Source organism: Homalodisca vitripennis, chromosome 3 (assembly GCF_021130785.1).
Source record: "Homalodisca vitripennis isolate AUS2020 chromosome 3, UT_GWSS_2.1, whole genome shotgun sequence".
Lineage (NCBI taxonomy): Eukaryota > Metazoa > Arthropoda > Insecta > Hemiptera > Cicadellidae > Homalodisca > Homalodisca vitripennis.
The window spans coordinates 123,072,160-123,092,446 of record NC_060209.1 but is presented as its reverse complement, the minus strand read 5'-3'; the positions used below and the strand labels follow the sequence as shown (position 1 = coordinate 123,092,446).

General features: G+C 36.6%; 1 protein-coding gene across 1 annotated transcript in view; it reads right to left on the bottom strand.

Moving 5' to 3' along the window:
• Positions 1-20,287, bottom strand: part of LOC124357475 (ankyrin repeat and sterile alpha motif domain-containing protein 1B) — a 137,593-nt gene that overhangs the window by 59,694 nt on the left and 57,612 nt on the right. Inside the window, exons 6-11 of the mRNA XM_046809311.1 lie at positions 15,503-15,729; positions 13,898-14,042; positions 12,547-12,769; positions 12,079-12,240; positions 11,042-11,284; positions 9,552-9,776 (exon numbers count right to left, since the gene is read on the bottom strand). Of these exons, the coding sequence (XP_046665267.1) occupies positions 9,552-9,776; positions 11,042-11,284; positions 12,079-12,240; positions 12,547-12,769; positions 13,898-14,042; positions 15,503-15,729 (1,225 nt within the window). The remainder of the gene's footprint in view (positions 1-9,551; positions 9,777-11,041; positions 11,285-12,078; positions 12,241-12,546; positions 12,770-13,897; positions 14,043-15,502; positions 15,730-20,287) is intronic.

Genomic DNA, 20,287 nt, shown 5'->3' with positions numbered 1-20,287 from the left:
TACGGGCCTTGAGTGATCGGGGCAGGCCGGGCCGCCCCCAGCTGGTTTATTGGCAGCCACTACAAGTAGAGGTGCAAAGGCTGCGATGTACTGAGACTGTAATAGGACTGTATTACGAGGAGCTGGAACTGGTTATCCGAACACTAGACAAGGCAGGTGGAGGCCAACACGAGGAAACCTTATACGAATTACAATATTATATACCAATCTCTTCGGAAAACGAAACGTCACAAAACAAACAACGAATAAAACAGTTAAATTTAAAAATATCTGTAAACGTCTAACAGTTCGAATTAATAATAGTTTATGATAATGAAATAGGTTTACAGAAGAATGAAATAAAAAGAATGTCATACGTTATAATGATTAATTATTGAAGAAAACAAATTAGGTTTAGATGTTTTAAATTTTGGTTATTTTCAAAGCACATTTTAACTTTATTTAAAGAGTACTACAAAAAACAAAAACATTCATGTCAAAATATCATACAAATGTACGTAAAATCTGAGGTAAGTAATTATAAACGTAACAATGACTAGTACATAAAATGGGACATGAAATTAACATTTGACTCATTTGGCTGAGAGTTTCTTAACGTAGTACTATACAAATTACCACTGGGGGTCCGTCCCAGGACGGGTTGTAAATAAATGATAAGTAACAAAAGTATTTTTCCTTTCACAATAGCAACTGTCATCAATTTTCACACTGATTACTGTTGTGAAAACTACAAAAGATTCCCGGAAACCGTTTGGGAAATACGGGTTCGTTTATCTGTATAACAGTGAATAAGTTACTAGACCACCCATTAAAAACGCTTCGTGAACTAAGCTGAACCTGTTCAACACTAGTCAAACCCACCCAAACCTCGTTAAATGTGTTCAAGCACAGTAAAAAAAAACAAACACCACGTTAAAGGCGGTAAGCTTGCACTACTTAACTCTACGGAGTAGTCGTCCTTCTCCTTTTCACGTGAATTTCAGTTACAACCAATCAGCCGATATCACACCGGTCAGTGAATAGAGAATAACTGCGTGCTTAGTAACTGGCTGGTTTAAGCATAAAACCTACTTTCTAACTTTGAATCGACAGAAGGACGATTGCGTTATACTATGGTACTATATATTTAAATCTCGTATATAATATAAGAATCGTTGTTGTTGGGTTAATTATTTTACTTTAGTAGAATAGTTCGCGAACAAGAGGACACCACAGAAAGAGGAATGCGAGGAGGGGAGAGGGAGGAAGATCGCGATTACTTGGTTTGTATCTAATTAGAAAAGAGCAACGCTGAAAGGAGTGAGAGAGACGCGTGTAACAAGCACAAGAGTGAGAGCTTTATAAGCTTGTGCTCGAGTGTTTCTTTCAACGGGATTATTCGCTGTGTTGGCACATTTAATGAGATATTGTAACGTGACGTAGCAAAGACAATTGATTAGCGAACAGCTGCTCACTTGATGGCATAATTGAGAACATCCCTGGTGGCTTGGCGTGGCAGTGCACTGAGCTGAGCCGCTGAGTCTGGTACACAATATTGTATTAATTAGATCATATTACCTCTGGTGGCCTGGTAGCTTTGTGCTATACATCTCCACTGGTACGTGGCGCTCGCGCACGACACATCCTTCTGTTACAATGTTATACGGCTCTAATTAATAACATGTGGCACATACAAGACGGAAACAGGCAATAATAAAATTGTGCTCAGCAGTCAACTAGCTACTTTTGTGTGATTAAACACATTTGATTTAACACAACTTTTGTTTATTTACTTAGTAGTAAATATGTTAACAATAATTATAATAGCCAAAATAGATGGTTAATTGGTTTATAATACCAATATATATTTTTATAGTTTTACGCACGTATAACGGACCGAATACAATATTCAGTAATGTTATATGTCACGTCACAATATTCTTCAATTTTCTTGTTTTCATTTTAAAATCATGACAAACTAAAACGACATTATTATATCGGCTAACTGTATATCTAAACGCTATCAATTTAACATGTGTTTTCTGCTATGTGTTTGTAATTAAAATAATTATATTGTATCTTGTACATATATGATACCTTTCATGTCAAAGACACAGAGAATCTTTCTATGTTTTCGTTTTAAGGTATAATATTCTAAGTACGTATTGTAAACAATGTCTAAGAATCTCATTTTATTGCATTCACTTTACTAGGTTAGGCATTAATAATCATAGTTTACTTGGAAATATTTTGAGAAAATACAGTGATGACTGGCTAAATAAAACTATTGAAGCACGACAAAAACCTTGCTACTATTTTAAAAATGACTGAGTGTAAGTATGTTTCACACTAGTACTTTGACTTAAAGTTTTCAATTTAAAATAACTTAAGAAATTCTAATAAATCTAATTATTTTGATAATGCAAAAAGCGCAAACCGCGTGCAATCGAGGTTTTGTTTAATGCTGATTTCCCCGTGACGCCACGCTGGGACCTTGGCTATAGTAACACGACCAATAACCACATTTCAGGGATAAATTAAACACGTTAGAGGTTATCTAACCCCTATAACTAAAACACGTCAAAATATATTTCTTTCAATTGTCGTTAGATATAGGCCCTACAATTCCTTACAGTTATTATTTATGGTTAAGATGTAAAATATCTGTAAAATTATCGTATTCCCGTTGCATTATTGAATTTAAAAAAAGTTATTTCTGTATTATGTGTTGGCAGTTAATCATAGGAAACGTTTTCAAGCCTTTCAACGCCCAATGGTGAGACCAACGGCGATCTAAACCTAGCCGTGTCACTGAGGTTTAGAACAGACTAACTAAGAACTAAGGTTGTCGTGAGTAACTAAGAACAGACGACATAATTCGTTAGTTAGTTGCGCTGTTGTATAATTGGTAGGCCTATTCCTAGCTCAATAAGGCAAGAATAAAAAGTTAAGAACCTTTCTTTAGAACCAAATTATTTTAAAGGTTGCTGTTTTTAAATTGTAAGTGCAGAGGTTTTGCAAAAAGAAAAAAAAATAATAATAAATAAAAAAATAGGAAAATACCCATTAATAGTGATAGTGTTCAAGGATACTAAACTTTATTTGACTAGAATATTCATGAACTAGTTAAGTTTGTTTAACCGCAGTATAGTTAAGTTTGAAAATTCATAATTCGAAAACTGTATGATTTGGAGGTCGAAAATACTAAGTTGTTTTAACCCGATTATAATACACGAGCGGGGTACTGACGGGATTTTCCCTGTGAACCCACATTTACAATTAACCAACTCGAGTAAAAACAGAAATACACTATAATTTTGAAACAAATTATAATACGAGTACGGCCTCGTACTTAGCATTGCGATATGGAATTAAAAATGTGTTTAAATTGCCCAAACGCAAACAAAAACAGCATTTGAATTGGGTTGGACTTCAATGGCGATTGAGACAAAAAAGGGTGTTCGAGAATGATTTGGCAAGTCCTTTGTAAAGTCAAAGAGATAAGTCATTGTCAGTTAGTACCAGCTCTTAGATGCCAATATCAGGCCTAAAATATCTTCCCTACATATATCACGTAATTTCCCAGTTATAACCGAAAGATTGAAAGAGGAAAGATTCCAATATTACCTAAACATAGCCTACTCCACTCTGTGGATCTGGTTTCCTGGAACACCACCCACTTAAATTTCCATTACAGCTCAAATAAACACTTGTAAGTTAGAGTCGGTGGCCGCAAGGTATAAAGTCTGACGTAGTGTGGGTTTCAATTCTGCCCGGACCGGCACACTTCTTATCAAGAGCCTATCGCCAACCTTATAATTTAAAAACATCCGTTTACTCTACTTGCTAAGAAATCCGCGTAAATTTACATTTTAGAAAGAATTGGTAGAATAAGGCTGAAAGGAGATCGAACTCTCATTTTTCAACAATAAAGATCCTTATTTCGTTACCGATGAGGACTAGTAATTTCAAATCACCTTAATGTTCTATTTTAGTTTCGTCCGAGAACAAAGAGATATAAGTTATAATTTTTATAGCCACAAAATTATGATAATATATAATTATGATAATGTGATCAAACCACTTTCACACACTTGGTTATGTGTATGTTGTAGCTTTGCCATATCTTTTTGTTTGTTTTTATTCATAACATTTTACATCTTAGATTTTTATTTGTTATTTGTTAGTTAAATTATGTCTTATGTTCCGTTTTATCTTAAGTTGATACACGTTTCCAAATACTTTACCTCCCTCGAAACGTGTAATGACACCACATACATATATGGCGAAAATGGCATCGGGAATTCCTCAACCACTATGTGATGACGTAATATTGGGTACAGTTAATGTTAAATCACTCTACACTAATATTCCCCACGAGGCATCGAAGCAATTGAAACATTTTTAGATAAAAGAAAAGACCAAAAGACACTTTACCTATTTTTAATTTAATATTACTATGCTCTCGCCCATGGACAATTTTACGACACCAATGTTACTGGTCTTTAACGTGTTTTTAACCTTATTTTTTATTACTTTATTTTTTTTTATATTATGTTATGAGCTTTTAAAAATGTTAATGAAAAGTTACAAAATATTAAACAATTAGTGAAAAATCATGTCTTGTTTTCTTTATTATGTAGCCTATGTATATATATATATATATATATATATATATATATATATATATATATAACACACATAGTAAGACAGAGTAAGTACTTTTTGTGGTTCAATCTTTATTGAAATTTAATCAGTATATTTCCATTCATACAACTAAAAAATTATATATAATATATATATAATTTATATATATATATATAATTTATATATATATATATATAATTTATATTTATATATATATATATATATTTATATATAATTTTTTAGTTGTATGAATGGCAATATACTGATTAAATTTCAATAAAGATTGAACCACAAAAAGTACTTACTCTGTTGGAATCCAATCCCTTACTTTTTATGATTCAATTATTTGGATTTCACCACTTCTGTCATATTTAAATAACCAAACTAACATATGATCGGAAAACCAAATGCCTGTCAAACGACTTTTTACATTTACTAAACTGTATAAACAGCAAGGTACATAAATTTATTTTTGATTATGGGAACAATCCAAATTCTACTATGGCATGTGAAATATAATTGATGTGAACTATAAATGTTTTTCACACCCTAAAGCTGAAATAAGAGCCAGTGGCAATTCTGATTTACTTTTGAACCTTTTAACAATGACCCGTTATATTATATGTACCTTAAACCTGTCTACTTCCAATTCAAAGTTATAATTGGTTGTAAATGCATGAATGATATTTCTATGGACTTGCATGCCTCCACTCTGCCCTAAAATAGTTGAAGTGTTACTAACATTTTTGGAGCTGTACATTCAAATATTATGGAATGTTGTAAAATATTTGTTTATTTCATTGGTATTCATAGACAATGTTTCACTCCCTGACTTCAGAGCCCCAAAACATCGCTCTTTAAATTTAAAATCCAATCCATTGAAAAGGATAAGCATATGACGCAAATGTGATTCAATAAGAATTTGCAGGCAAAGCCAGAGTTAATTGTGCAATCACATATAGTGGGACAATAATAAATTAAGAGTCCAAAATGGAATACAAAATATCCGTAAAAACTAAACCGACTTTATTAACAGCTTTGTGATTCTTTCAATTCTTACTTGCAAATTCAATCTAATACTGCTGCTGACTTAATGACAGATAATCTGATATGGCTGCTGCAGTAATGTGATGAGTGACTTACTGTCGACAAAATCACACAGGATCTCACACTTGCAGCATCACAGGCTGCTTATTCCTGTTAGGGTTCGGCAAACACTTGTCTAAGGAGACTGGCAGAGGTGGAGGTGTGTGCCAACAAACACAAACATGTCAAACAAACACAGCAAGCTCCTCAAATCAACCATCCCCCGCGCACCTTCATCTGCCACCATGACGGATCCACTCATATTTAAACGGGCATGAGAGAGCTACAGAATGATTTAAGTGTATTGACTGACAAACAACATTACACACTCTTACGTTGTCGCAGTTCATTACATGGTTACAATTTCAGTATAAGATTCGTGTACCTTCCTCATTAATTAGTTAATTAAAATTAAGAATCATTAAATAGGTCATTAAATAACTATATTTGGTTTCAAATTCTATTCCATCTGACTTTCCGCCCGAACAGTCCATGTTAATCTGCAGCGAGTGTAATTATCGTGATCTCTTATATTTACGTGGGGCTAAGAGTGTTAGTATTGATATTTTACATTTTAATAGTTTTTCAACAAAATCCAGTTCTTTATTTAAAAATATAGAATAAAATTGTAAAAACATTTAGCAACAATATTTTCATTTAAATATAATGTTTTGTTGTCTTCCATGTTGTCCATCTTTAGAAGTACTTTTGATGACAAATCATGTAAATATGAGTAAATAACGTTTATGGTGATAATATTTTTTAGCCCATACGTTCAAGCTCGAAAAACAAATCCCTAAAAATATTTTAAACTCTTATAGGTGTTGCTTACAAATTTACGTTCCATATAGTAAGCATAAGGGTGAGATCATGAGATGTTTCTGCAAGAACCCAAATGAAGAAGTCAGAGCATTGTTTAGTACAAGGTATATCCAGATTATGTTGTAAAAGATGTGTTTTTAACATGTAATTAGGTTTTGTTTGTTTGAAAAGGTCAGCTTACTTATGTTCTCATACTCTCTTTGTGACAACACAAAAATGTAAATTTACATTTAACTATATATTGTAAATATCAAATTTTGAAACAAGTAATGGAACTAGTTTTTTCATAATTACCTTACACTTTGATTTCTTTATTGAGAAATTTCTTATCCACAGTTAAGCCTTTGATGACTTTTACCTGACTTTTTTTATTAGGAATTTAATGTATACTGTTAAAAAGATACAATATCTATTGTATTATCATTCTTCTATTCCAATAAAGAATCAACATTTTAAACTCGCCGAATTAAAGTTCTTTAAGAAGCTATTTATGAATACATAATTTATACACAAGCATCATGACAGTTAAAAGTAACTGACTAATTATTTATAAAAACAATATAAATTCGTAAAAATAAAGTTACCACTTAATGAATTAATATATACATTAAAAAATTAGGCAACACATATAAGAACAACATTTCCATAAAACAATTTTTTTTTCAAATCATGTATAAGAAAACGACTCAAGAACTTTCAAGAAAAGAGATTTTCTACACCATCACAATACTTTTGAAAATACTCTCATAAGACAAAGTAAAAGTGACATCTAAAATTTTATTGAAAAGTACCATGCAGCCTACCTGAAGGAAATAAACGAAATAAAAAGTTTCTTTTTCTGAAAGTGATGGAGCCAAAGGGCACAAACTGCCAAGTTAAGTGAATACAAGGACCCAAACAAAAAACATTATATTAAAAATTAGTGCAAAATAAATTGCTTTTAAACATACTTAAAGGAGGTAATGAGTGTTTCTTCTCTCAAATAAAAATGCACACTTTGCATTACTAAAATTCAAAATCTATACAACAAAATAAAATAGTATAAAGTACACTTGTAAAAATAATTATGTGAAAGTTATTTGGCTAGAAATTGGCATGAAATAAAAAGTATAATATTACTGAACCGAATTTTATGTTGAATATTCAAAATTTCCATATTTGTGACATCTGGACCCATGAAAGAAAAATGTATCAATAATTATTTAGCCTCCAAAAGTGTTTAGAAAATTAATAAAAAGAAAACACCATTAATGCTTTCAACATATAAACAAGGAGATAGACTCCTTTTTTAATAGTCCTTTGACATTACGGTATGTGTTGTTATCAAAAAGGATTCAAAAGTATAAAAACCAAAAATGTATTAACCAAATAAACGATAAAGAAATATGAATACATTTTTTTAAAACATACAATTAAAAGCTATAAGTATTTATGAACAAAGAGAGAGTAATTCATTTAACATAGTATTATTTTGTTTTCATAATTGTATAATCAATAAAGATAATTTCAATTTTTCCAACAAGATTTCAATCTGATAAATATTTTAAAATATAATCTTAAAACATAATTTATAATGAATACTTTTATCTTTTGTTTAAGCAAAAGAGTACTTTAGATTTTGATATTAACTGGTGCACCTGTCTCAAATTTTCTTCATATATTTTTTTGAGTTATTCAATTATAAAAATAAAATAAAACTAAAAATACAATATAGTTTTAAAATAAAATTGCCTCAACCAAACATCCCCCTAAAAATAAAGTTGATTTTTGGCAAAATAGCTGTTATTTATACCAACAAACCAAAGCAGTAGGTAGTATTTTTATTAGAGTTTACTAATAAAATTCTTAAAAAATAAAACATTATCTTAATTGACTGAGAACTCTTTCAAATACTTTTAAGAGGGTATTTTTTAATTTGAACTTTTTCAATTGCAATGATTTTTAAAATCCATAGAAAACTAAAAGAAACTAAATTAAATACGAGTAGTAACAACTTTTTTTCTAAAAATATTATACACACATACAATTTATAATTTTTATTAAACTCACACAAAATTATGCTTGGTACCTCTGCCTTCCAACAAACACTTAGGCCCTACATTAAACCCGTATTTTCAAAATTATGTATGCAACTGAACCCGAAAAAAAGAAGAAAAATTATTATTAGTAGGATAGTAGGATTGCAAATTTAAAATAACCTCTTACTGTACCTGATGTAGTCCAAAAAAAAATCAAAATTCATAGGACCAGTGTCCTAAAAATAAAATTTATATTTGCAATTTGCAGAAGAATTGTAATTCCTAGACTTGTTTTATTGGGGAGTCAAACAAAATGCTTCTATTCCAGAATAAGCAGCAGAGCCCAAAAAGATAAAATGAAACTAAATAAAAAGTAAATGTTTTAAAAGTGGTTCTAATATAGTACCAAACTAAAAATATAGTTTTCTGAAACCAAAATTATTCTTGAAATTAGAACAAGTAAATTTTGTTGACATCAGAGGTAGAAGAAGCATAGTATATTTGCAATATAAAGGATTGTAATTAAAAAAAACTTGTATTCAATTTAGATAATGAATAAATGTAAGCTATTGTTACAGAAAATTAGATCAATTAAAATCCTTCTCCCTCACAAAGAAAAAAAATATTAAATTGCAAAAGCAAAATCAATACTGAGGTACTAAACTACTACAAAACCCAAACGTAAGAACAAAACACAACTTGAGCCAACCCAGCCTTACCACAGGCTAAATGGAGGGGATAAATGTAACCGTGGTAACACCCACCTTCAGAAAAAGATATAGTCTGTTTTTAGAACAATACATAAAGTTATTGATAGGTAAAGTATAACATTAAAAAATTTCTGATTAAAATTTTATTTTGTTTAGTAACAATTTAAATTAATATGTTCACACCTCCCTCTTTTTAAAAGATACACTTTTGTTTTAAATAATATAAAAGTTGATCATAAAGAATACTTCCTGCGAGCACAGTGCACATAAGACAATTTTAGGTACTGACCTGACTGAGAGGTCGTATCCGCTCATGTATGCTGCGTTCTGCCTGCAGCGCTGAGGGTGGAGGGTGATCAGGAGTGGGGGGCTGCTGGTAGTGAGTAGGACTCAGTGGACAGTTCTGTCTCCTGATGTCGCCGTTCAGCAAACTTTCCTGTGACGACTTCAGCGTGATGTAGGCATTGGACACAAACACAGGTGAGTCTGATGCGGCTGGCGAGTACGCATCAACCTGTAAGTGGCATTCAGTGTCTGTCAAAATCTTATTTTAGTACAAATGTTGAGACCCTTAACATTCAGTTTAGGGAGAATCTACATGACAATATTATAAAAATATAAAACATTCATAGAACATTGACATTTGTTTTTTTTTTTATTCTGGAAAAACCTTCCAAGAAATTCAAATGAGTTAAAAAGTTATAATAACAATCTAGACTATCTTCCAAATGTACTCTCCTTCGTAGCCTCACGTATAAACCAAGCAATGTTAATGATAGTTTGTTATAATTTTCTAGATAATTGTATAGTTTTCATTATTGTTGTATAAATATTTCTGTTCTCTAATATTTTATAAACGAAACAATCTGTTGCAGTCAACATAGGAGATCTGCTCTTTCCTGTAAAATAAAAATTCCAAATAACTTTATTAACTTCATAAAATAATTAAAAAGAAATAATATGTTATGTATTATAAAACTGAATTCATTATAAAACAATAGTTGTTGTAGTCTATCTGTCAATGATAAGGTGTATGTGCTACATATTTAGACTTGCCATGTAGAAATAAACAAACAAATACAGTTAAGAACAGTAAATAAACATCACAAAAAATCAAGTTGTAATGTTGAAAGTGAATTAGGGATGATCTCCCCTACTGTAACAGGGTGGTCTCCCCCTCTATTGTAATACATTAGTAAGAATGCATTCAAAAGCTTTATTTAGAAGATTACATTAATGTGTAAATATTCTTAATTAGTAAATCTATCACTGCACTTCAATTTGTAAAGTATAAGTTTTTTTTCAAAATTATTTGTATTAGTCAAACAGACTTGTTTTTACACCAAATAGTCCAACAGTCTTTACCATGTCAAAAGTACACGTGATACTTCATGAGTAGACATTTCTATGACAGCTGTACATATTGAAGTAACCTTCATGTACAATGGCTAGGTAGAGTGTAATGATGACATTAATTAGTTCACCCAGTAGAGGTAGCAACCACTTTCATAAACTATTTATGTTTAAACATTGGACCTTGAAGTTAGGATGATGTATTGTAATGATATAAAGGTGTAATACCACACATGTAGTCTATTTATTTGGAAATTAAATACCGACTATGAACGTTTTTATCTAATTGAGAAATTTGTGTCCAACTCTGGGCTATAGAGTGTCAAACAGTTTTTTGAGTTGAAAAGGAAGAAATAATTGATTGCTAGCATATTTCAAGACAACAAATACAGTTCAAACACTACAGAAAAGTCTTTGAAGCCCTACCTTGCGGAAAGGCAGGTCTCCTCTGCTGAGGATGATGGAGGGATCACAGTTCTCATAGTTCTTGTCGTGCAGCCGCCTCAGCTTGCGCCTGGGGTTGGTGGTTCTCACGGGGATGTTCTCATACAGTGAGGTGATGGCGACAGGCTGGTACTTGTCGTCCGACTCTGCCATGCTGCGGCGAAGCTTCATGTCCACATACTGGTCTGCAGATACACCTCTCCGCAGCTTGGCACACGCCATCATCTACAACATAAAAGTCAGCAGGTGATCAGTCATACATTGATCACTTCAAATCGAACATCTTAAAATTTGAATACATCTTTCTAAAGCCTGGAGTGTTGATAAAACTTCCCTGATAACATTATCAATATTTATTATTGTTCATAAATACATCTGTAATATACAAACAGGTATATGATAAAAAGAAGAAGAATACTTCATAAAATACCTGTTTGTATATTACAGATGTGTTTATAAACTACTCAGTGATTAAAATTTAAATTCAGTTTTAATAGTTTATTTTTTCTATAAATTAAAACTATGTTATATACCTACGCTTAACTCATGTTGTCATATACAATGTTATTTAACTGAAAAACAAATTTTACAAATGGAATGTTTTTGAATATTTTGTGGAATTTGTTATAAATTTTTTCAATCGTGATCGCTTTATGGTCACCACTAATATTTGTGTACAGATTTTATATATTTTTTTTATTTACTGTCATATTGAAATGAAACTTAGAAGAAAAAGGCATTGATAGAAAAATCCGAAGGAGGAAGATATAATGGTAGCTTAATAAATACCATCACATAAATCAACTTTACTAGTACTACTTTTAATTTTTTAAAGCCTACTTTTTGTTTGAGAAAACCTGATAGACACGATATTTGTGTTATACATACTAGTAAAACTTACTTTTATTTGTGATGAAAAGGCTTAATGTAGTACGTATTGAAATATTTTGTAGCAACTCAAATTAGTTGGGCTCCAATAGTAATATAGGATGAGATGTATGACGAGGTACCGTACTCACATCGTCCAGGTCGCCGTGACTGCGGACACCGCTGCGGGCCAGGAACAGGTACTCGTAAGCGTTGCTGGAGGGGTTACAGTCCGCGGACACCGACATCAGAGGCAGCAGGTGTGTGGGTGACACTGACAAGTTTCTGCGGGGCGGCTTCTTCGGTGGCGTTGGCTGCAATGTAACACGACACTCCATAATCTCTCTTTCAGACTTTATTAAAAAAAAGATGAAGTAGAATTCTGCGATAAAGGATTACAAAGATCAGTTGAAAGGTTGAGCATTTACAATGCCTAATATCGGAAACATTCTTTGACTTTGCTAAAACTTATTTCCATAACATCTTGCTTTATTATACCAATCTTACAGGAATTTCATGCCCAGTTGAAACTTTCTACTTTAACTTCGGTCCCCATGAAGTAGTAAAGGAAACCTCTCTCTTTACAATGTGAGATACTGATTTCGCAAACTCGCACTCACCGAGACCTTGTTGTTTGTGGTGGGCGAGTGAGGGTGAGGCGCCATCGGCAGGTAGATGTCCCGCGGTGAGGGACCTCCGGTGCTGGACGCCGTACTGGACACACTCATCTGGTCCAGGTCACGTGACCGGCCCGACACTGACAGTGACATGTCGTCTGACAGGAAACTCGAATCCATCAGAGATTTGGAGAGCCCGCTGTAGTGCCTCGGCCCGTCACTCCCTCTGTCGTGTCGTACAAAAAACATGGTGTTTACAGAAATTGTCAAGAGTCAACAACGACACCTCATTATACTTATTCTAGTAGAGATCTTATATACGATGGCGCCAGAACTATAACTATGGTGGAGCACCGACGACACTTGATTATTCAAAACCGAGTTGTTGAATACAAAAGAAAGTCAATTGCACAGCAATAAAACTCGACCAAAATAAGCAAACACAACGGGAACAGAGGAAGTAATCAAGAACGCACACAGACAGAACGGAGAGGGTATTTGCGCCGGTCTGAAAGACGTGGGCATAATTAAGACCACAGAGTGCCAAGACAGGTAGCAGGTAATATCGGCAGACTATGGAGTTTCAAAGTCTCCGCTAAGAACTCGGAACAGAACGCTGATGTAATGAGCGAGTTTTTCCGGTGCCTGACTTTCTCATTTCCTCCCGACAAACATTTGCCCTCGACACACTCCACCGCTACTCGCGGATATATATTTCACATTTTATTAAAACCGTCAGAAAACTTGGTGTAGATTTTTAGTTTTAGTTACGCTCCGCGGAAGACCTCGGGGGCGCGGGGCTAATCAAAAGTTGCCCTCCTCAACCGTTTGTTTGGTTTTTGCGCAAACTTTGCGAGCGCCGAAGCGGCCCGCTATGCCGGCTGTCGCTAATAATGTATTCTTTGAATTTACCCCCGACCCGACCAAAGACAACATTTACCTCTCTGTTCCACTGAAAATTAATGCGGCTCCTAACGAACCGCGGGAATGAAATTTTGAACGAGTACGCCACGCTTGTTTTACAAACCGGTGCCGATGGTTTTGGTGAAAATCTTGGCTTAATTAATACATGATTAACAGTATATATTATAAATTTACATAAGGACAATTTAATTAGGATGTGAAGAATTCGCTTGTTGTATTACACGTGAATGAGGAATATTACTTTAACAGTTTTAAATATCGCTCCAATCTCAAGCAATGTTGATACCTAACCTAAACTGTCACAATATTTCATCCATCGTAAAATTAACTGGGAAGCTCGGTGGTGAATGTACTCAATACATGTGCACACAGACATTATAATCGACCCGGATAGTCGGAAACTAGTGAAACTGCTTACAGCTGAACTCACATTGAGATGGCGGATGAGGCAGAGACGCGTCGGTCCCACTGCGTAGGCGAGTGGGTGGACGGCACCCTCACGTTCTCGTAGGGGCTGCCCAGTGACGGCACAGGGATGGGAGGTAGACTCTGGTCCCCGTGTACCGCTCTGAACCCTGGCGACAAACACCTCTGTAGCCACAATAATGGTGGGGGCTTTCCAAATGTTCTTTTAAGACACGCTTTTTAAATTGACATGCATAACACTATACTTTTTTTTAATTGTGGTGACTACTAGCTGTATACTGCGGCTTCGTACGCTTTTCGTAAGCTTTGACCGTGTGTGAGCACTTCAGTGAAGTGAATTATATTTACAACGCCGATGTATAGTTTACCTTGTTGCAACGATCAAAATAACCTGTCAGAAGTGTATGTTATAGCCACTTTACACGTACTTGTACTTTATTATAAAGTGGTCTAACACTCAAGTTTTAAGATCAACCAGAAATTTATTTGAAAGACAAATATACTTCAAAACTTAGCGCCTTCATGTAGTGTTTGGCTATTCAACGTATGCAACTTTCTCGTAATTGCAGTTTAAATGTGCAGGCGCCTTGATAACGTTAATATTTTGCAGCGCCGCCTGGTGGTGAGTTACATCAATGGGCATAGCATATAAACCTTCTACGTGGAAAAATACATACAAAGTAATTTAACAAGTAACACCTCATAGAATTGCAAATAAAATATTACAAAATTTTCAGAATTATTACGGCAGTAAGGATATCGACCAATACATATTGCACTGATTTTCTCTTACATATGATGCTTCCAGAGGTTTTAGCTTTTATGGGCGTATATAAAAAAGGTTAAAAGGAGAGCGAACAGTGCTTATAATAAAAATACATTGTACTTAACCAGTATATATACATATATATATATATATATATATATATATATATATATATATATATATATATATATAAATGTTAAGTTACATGTAATACAAAAAAGGCAACTGTAAAGTAGCGTATATTTTCTTTTTAAATTCATAATTGACAAAACGATTACGTACACAGAATACAAGTATAAAGCAGTGCATATAACTAAAGGAATTTTAAATTGCTATCAAAATAAACATAGTTTTCACGACATTATACAATAAACTGGTCATAAAAATTAGCTCGCTGTTAAAAGTTCTCATTTTCGGATAATTCGAAAACCTGAAACCACATATAAGATCTCCCGTGCATTAGGACTGAATACGCTAAGAAAAAACTTGGTAAGTTTTGTGACTTCAGAGACAAACAAATATCGTATTGTGAAAGTAACTACAACCACCTAAGTTAAGCATTTTACAGGGAGTCTTTGCTTCCATAGTACGAGCTGAGATGAGTTTAGAGGAATTCCTCATCGGACATTATCGTCAATACTACTGTCCAGCAAAGCATCTTTCAAGCATCAAACTGAATCTTCTTGTTAATTTTAGATGTCTTCTTTGGTTCAAAATCACATATAAGGTGAATGAAAAAACACATTTCAGTAAATACTGAATTGCAAAGCAATGGGTGGGTTGGCTAACATCATGATCATTACTTTATACACTAAGAACGATAAGGGATGGATGTACACTTACTGGATATGATGGAGATTATGTCCTGCACCACGTGGGTGGGGAACTGTTTGAGCAAGTCTGTGACTGTGTTTCGTTGTTCGTCTCGGATACCGAGGTCGACCCCGTGCTCCAGCAGACAGCGGACCACCTCAGTCTTGCCGCAGAGAGCCGCTTCGTGGAGAGCGGAGCCCGCAGCTGTCCGCACGTTCACGTCCAGGCCGGCAGTCAGTAAAACCTCCACTACGGCCCTGCACACGATACACAATCTTAAGTTGGTCAACCTCGTGCTCCAGAAGACAGCGGACCACCTCAGGAATTAAACTTAAAACCCAAAATTCAAAATTAATTGTCATTGGCATCTACAGGTTCTCCCAGTGGCAACGAAAACATGTTTTTTACAAAATTAGAATCCTTACTAACGGACCTGACGAATCATCACCTTGACTACATCCTGATGGGTGATTTTAATATAAACGTCTTGGACAACAACCAGCAAACCACAAAACGATTAGCAGATTTATTAAGGTTCATTTGATCTCGAGTGGCTTGTCAAGACCCCAACAAGAGTGACAGCAACGACAAAATCTGCTATTGACAATGTTATCTCCAACCTTCCTAATGTCGCAGTGTCTGTGGTGAATACAGCGATTTCTGACCACTATGGCCAAGAGGCCGTAATTAGTGGAACAAAATTCATTAGGGAGCCCAAAATTTCCAAAAACCGTAAGAGACACAAGGCCAGAAAATATCGCTCTCCTCAACTCTTTCCTTTCGAAAGAAAAGTGGGACTTTCTAAATTTATCCAAACCAGTTGAGCAACAGTTTGAAACTTTTAATAGTTATTTAAACTTTTATTTAGATCTATGTTGTCCAAAAAGAACCATCAAAATTGGTCAAAAAATGACAAACAATAAATGGATCACTAAAGGAATTCTCATCTCGAGAGAAAAACTTAAGTTTTACTCTGAAATTTATAAACAAACACAAGATGACAATTTTAAAACATTTTTCCGGAAATATAAAACAATTTATAGAAAGGTGATCCATGCAGCAAAAGCATATGATGTCTCAAAAGCGATTATATCTTCAAAAAACATTTCTAAAACTATTTGGGGCATCATTAACAATAAATCAAAATCCTTCAAAAATAGCACAGATCAAAATTGGGGATCGGCTTTTGGATGATGAAACTGAGGTGGCTAACGAGTTTTAACAAGTTTTTTGCAACTGTGGCTTGTGACCAAGGCCCTCGGCCATCGGCTCCTGTAGCAAACTCCACGAGAAGACAAATTCCATCAGCCTCTATGTGCTTGGCACCGGTCGACGAGAAAGAACTCGTCAGTATTATTCAGCAGCTCCCAGCCAAAAAATCGAATGATCTTAATTCAAACTCAATGTGGCTCATTAAAAAATGCTCGAAGCATATTGTGAGGCCTCTGACCGCCTTGATAAATTCCTCATTTCATTTGGGAGTTTTTCCCTCACTCCTGAAGATGTCAAAAGTAACCCCTATCTTTAAAAAAGACGACCCTACACTCATGAATAACTATCGGCCCGTCTCTATTTTGCCTATTTTGAGCAAACTATTTGAAAAGTTGTTTTTAGTGCGAATGCTTCAGTTTCTGAATAAACACAATCAGCTCTCAAATGACCAATTTGGCTTCAGAAAGGGCAAATCGACAATAGATGCAATTGTGGGTCTTGTCGATATGATTGTAGAGGGATTGGAAAGTCGAAATCACACTCTAAGTGTGTTTTCTCGATTTATCTAAAGCTTTCGATTGTGTTTGACCATAATACACTGCTTGACAGACTGGAATCGCATGGCATTCGAGGCGTGCCTCTCACATGGCTTAGTTCATTCCTAAGCCATAGAACTCAAGTTGTCCAAAATTTCTAATCATATTTCAAATTCTGTAAATATGAGTTATGGAGTTCCTCAAGGATCCATTCTCAGTCCAATTCTCTTCCTGCTTTATGTTAATGACATAAAATCATCACTACCACACGGGAAAAATCGTGCAGTATGCTGATGATACGACTCTTTTGTTTTTAACGAATCTTCGAAATCAGATTTGGAACAAAACGCATTTGTTGGAATGAACAATTGTGTCCAACATTTTTCATAGCCTCAATCTAAATACAAATTCATCTAAATCTAACGTTTTAAAATTTCACTTTAAACCCAGTAGACTTTGAGTATGGACCTAGCGTTATGTTAGCGGATACAATACTAGAAGAAGTCTATTCCTCAAAATTCCTTGGAATTTACCTTGATCAAGGTTTGACATGGAATGTTCAACATCGATCACGTTTTTGCTCAAAATTAGCCTCAGGCATTTATGTTCTGAGGTCTCTAGCCAAATACTGCCCAAGTCAAGTTCTGATAACGGCGTATTATGGCTTGATTTATCCACACCTCACTTACGGATTGGTTACTATGGGGTGCCTGTGCAAGGAACCAATTTTCAAGAGTGTTTAAATTACAGAAGCGAGCGATCCGCACCATTGCAAAATTAAAGTTTAGAGAGTCGTGCAGGTCAACTTTCAAAAGGTTGCAACTGTTAACTCTGCCTAGCCTCTACATTTTACAAACAACGTTGTATTGTATGTCTAAATGTGCCTTGATTACGGGCCGAGACATTCACTCGTACGGGACTAGAGGCAGAGACAACTACCGAACTGGGAGACACAGGACGGTGGTTTATGAACGCTTGCCTTCACAGGCAGGGGGTTCATTTTATTAACAGATTGCCTAATGAATTAAGAAAAGCCTCGACGCTCAAGGCGTTAAAACTCGTTTAAAACGCTGTTTAGCGTCAAATGCATTTTACAATATAAAAGAGTTTCTGGCGTATGACTGGGAGACCACACAATAACAAGACTGACTCTAGAACGAAGTGGGAATTATTGGCGATGGATGAACGTGGAATGAGTGATCAAATGTATGTCTGAATGAGAGCTCGATGTGGTATGTATGTTTTTAACCTATTTGACGTTTGCTATACAAATGTATTTTGTCTCCGCAATAAAAAATTGACTATTGACTATTGACTATTGACAGTCTTGCCGCAGAGAGCCGCTTCGTGGAGAGCGGAGCCCGCAGCTGTCCGCACGTTCACGTCCAGGCCGGCAGTCAGTAAAACCTCCACTACGGCCCTGCACACGATACACAATCTTAAGTTGGTCAACCTCGTGCTCCAGCAGACAGCGGACCACCTCAGTCTTGCCGCAGAGAGCCGCTTCGTGGAGAGCGGAGCCCGCAGCTGTCCGCACGTTCACGTCCAGGCCGGCAGTCAGTAAAACCTCCACTACGGCCCTGCACACGATACACAATCTTAAGTTGGTCAACCTCGTGCTCCAGAAGACAGCGGACCACCTCAGTCTTGCCGCAGAGAGCCGCTTCGTGGAGAGCGGAGCCCGCAGCTGTCCGCACGTTCACGTCCAGGCCGGCAGTCAGTAAAACCTCCACTACGGCCCTGCACACGATACACAATCTTAAGTTGGTCAACCTCGTGCTCCAGCAGACAGCGGACCACCTCAGTCTTGCCGCAGAGAGCCGCTTCGTGGAGAGCGGAGCCCGCAGCTGTCCGCACGTTCACGTCCAGGCCGGCAGTCAGTAAAACCTCCACTACGGCCCTGCACACGATACACAATCTTAAGTTGGTCAACCTCGTGCTCCAGCAGACAGCGGACCACCTCAGTCTTGCCGCAGAGAGCCGCTTCGTGGAGAGCGGAGCCCGCAGCTGTCCGCACGTTCACGTCCAGGCCGGCAGTCAGTAAAACCTCCACTACGGCCCTGCACACGATACACAATCTTAAGTTGGTCAACCTCGTGCTCCAGAAGACAGCGGACCACCTCAGTCTTGCCGCAGAGAGCCGCTTCGTGGAGAGCGGAGCCCGCAGCTGTCCGCACGTTCACGTCCAGGCCGGCAGTCAGTAAAACCTCCACTACGGCCCTGCACACGATACACAATCTTAAGTTGGTCAACCTCGTGCTCCAGAAGACAGCGGACCACCTCAGTCTTGCCGCAGAGAGCCGCTTCGTGGAGAGCGGAGCCCGCAGCTGTCCGCACGTTCACGTCCAGGCCGGCAGTCAGTAAAACCTCCACTACGGCCCTGCACACGATACACAATCTTAAGTTGGTCAACCTCGTGCTCCAGAAGACAGCGGACCACCTCAGTCTTGCCGCAGAGAGCCGCTTCGTGGAGAGCGGAGCCCGCAGCTGTCCGCACGTTCACGTCCAGGCCGGCAGTCAGTAAAACCTCCACTACGGCCCTGCACACGATACACAATCTTAAGTTGGTCAACCTCGTGCTCCAGAAGACAGCGGACCACCTCAGTCTTGCCGCAGAGAGCCGCTTCGTGGAGAGCGGAGCCCGCAGCTGTCCGCACGTTCACGTCCAGGCCGGCAGTCAGTAAAACCTCCACTACGGCCCTGCACACGATACACAATCTTAAGTTGGTCAACCTCGTGCTCCAGAAGACAGCGGACCACCTCAGTCTTGCCGCAGAGAGCCGCTTCGTGGAGAGCGGAGCCCGCAGCTGTCCGCACGTTCACGTCCAGGCCGGCAGTCACTAAAACCTCCACTACGGCCCTGCACACGATACACAATCTTAAGTTGGTCAACCTCGTGCTCCAGAAGACAGCGGACCACCTCAGTCTTGCCGCAGAGAGCCGCTTCGTGGAGAGCGGAGCCCGCAGCTGTCCGCACGTTCACGTCCAGGCCGGCAGTCAGTAAAACCTCCACTACGGCCCTGCACACGATACACAATCTTAAGTTGGTCAACCTCGTGCTCCAGAA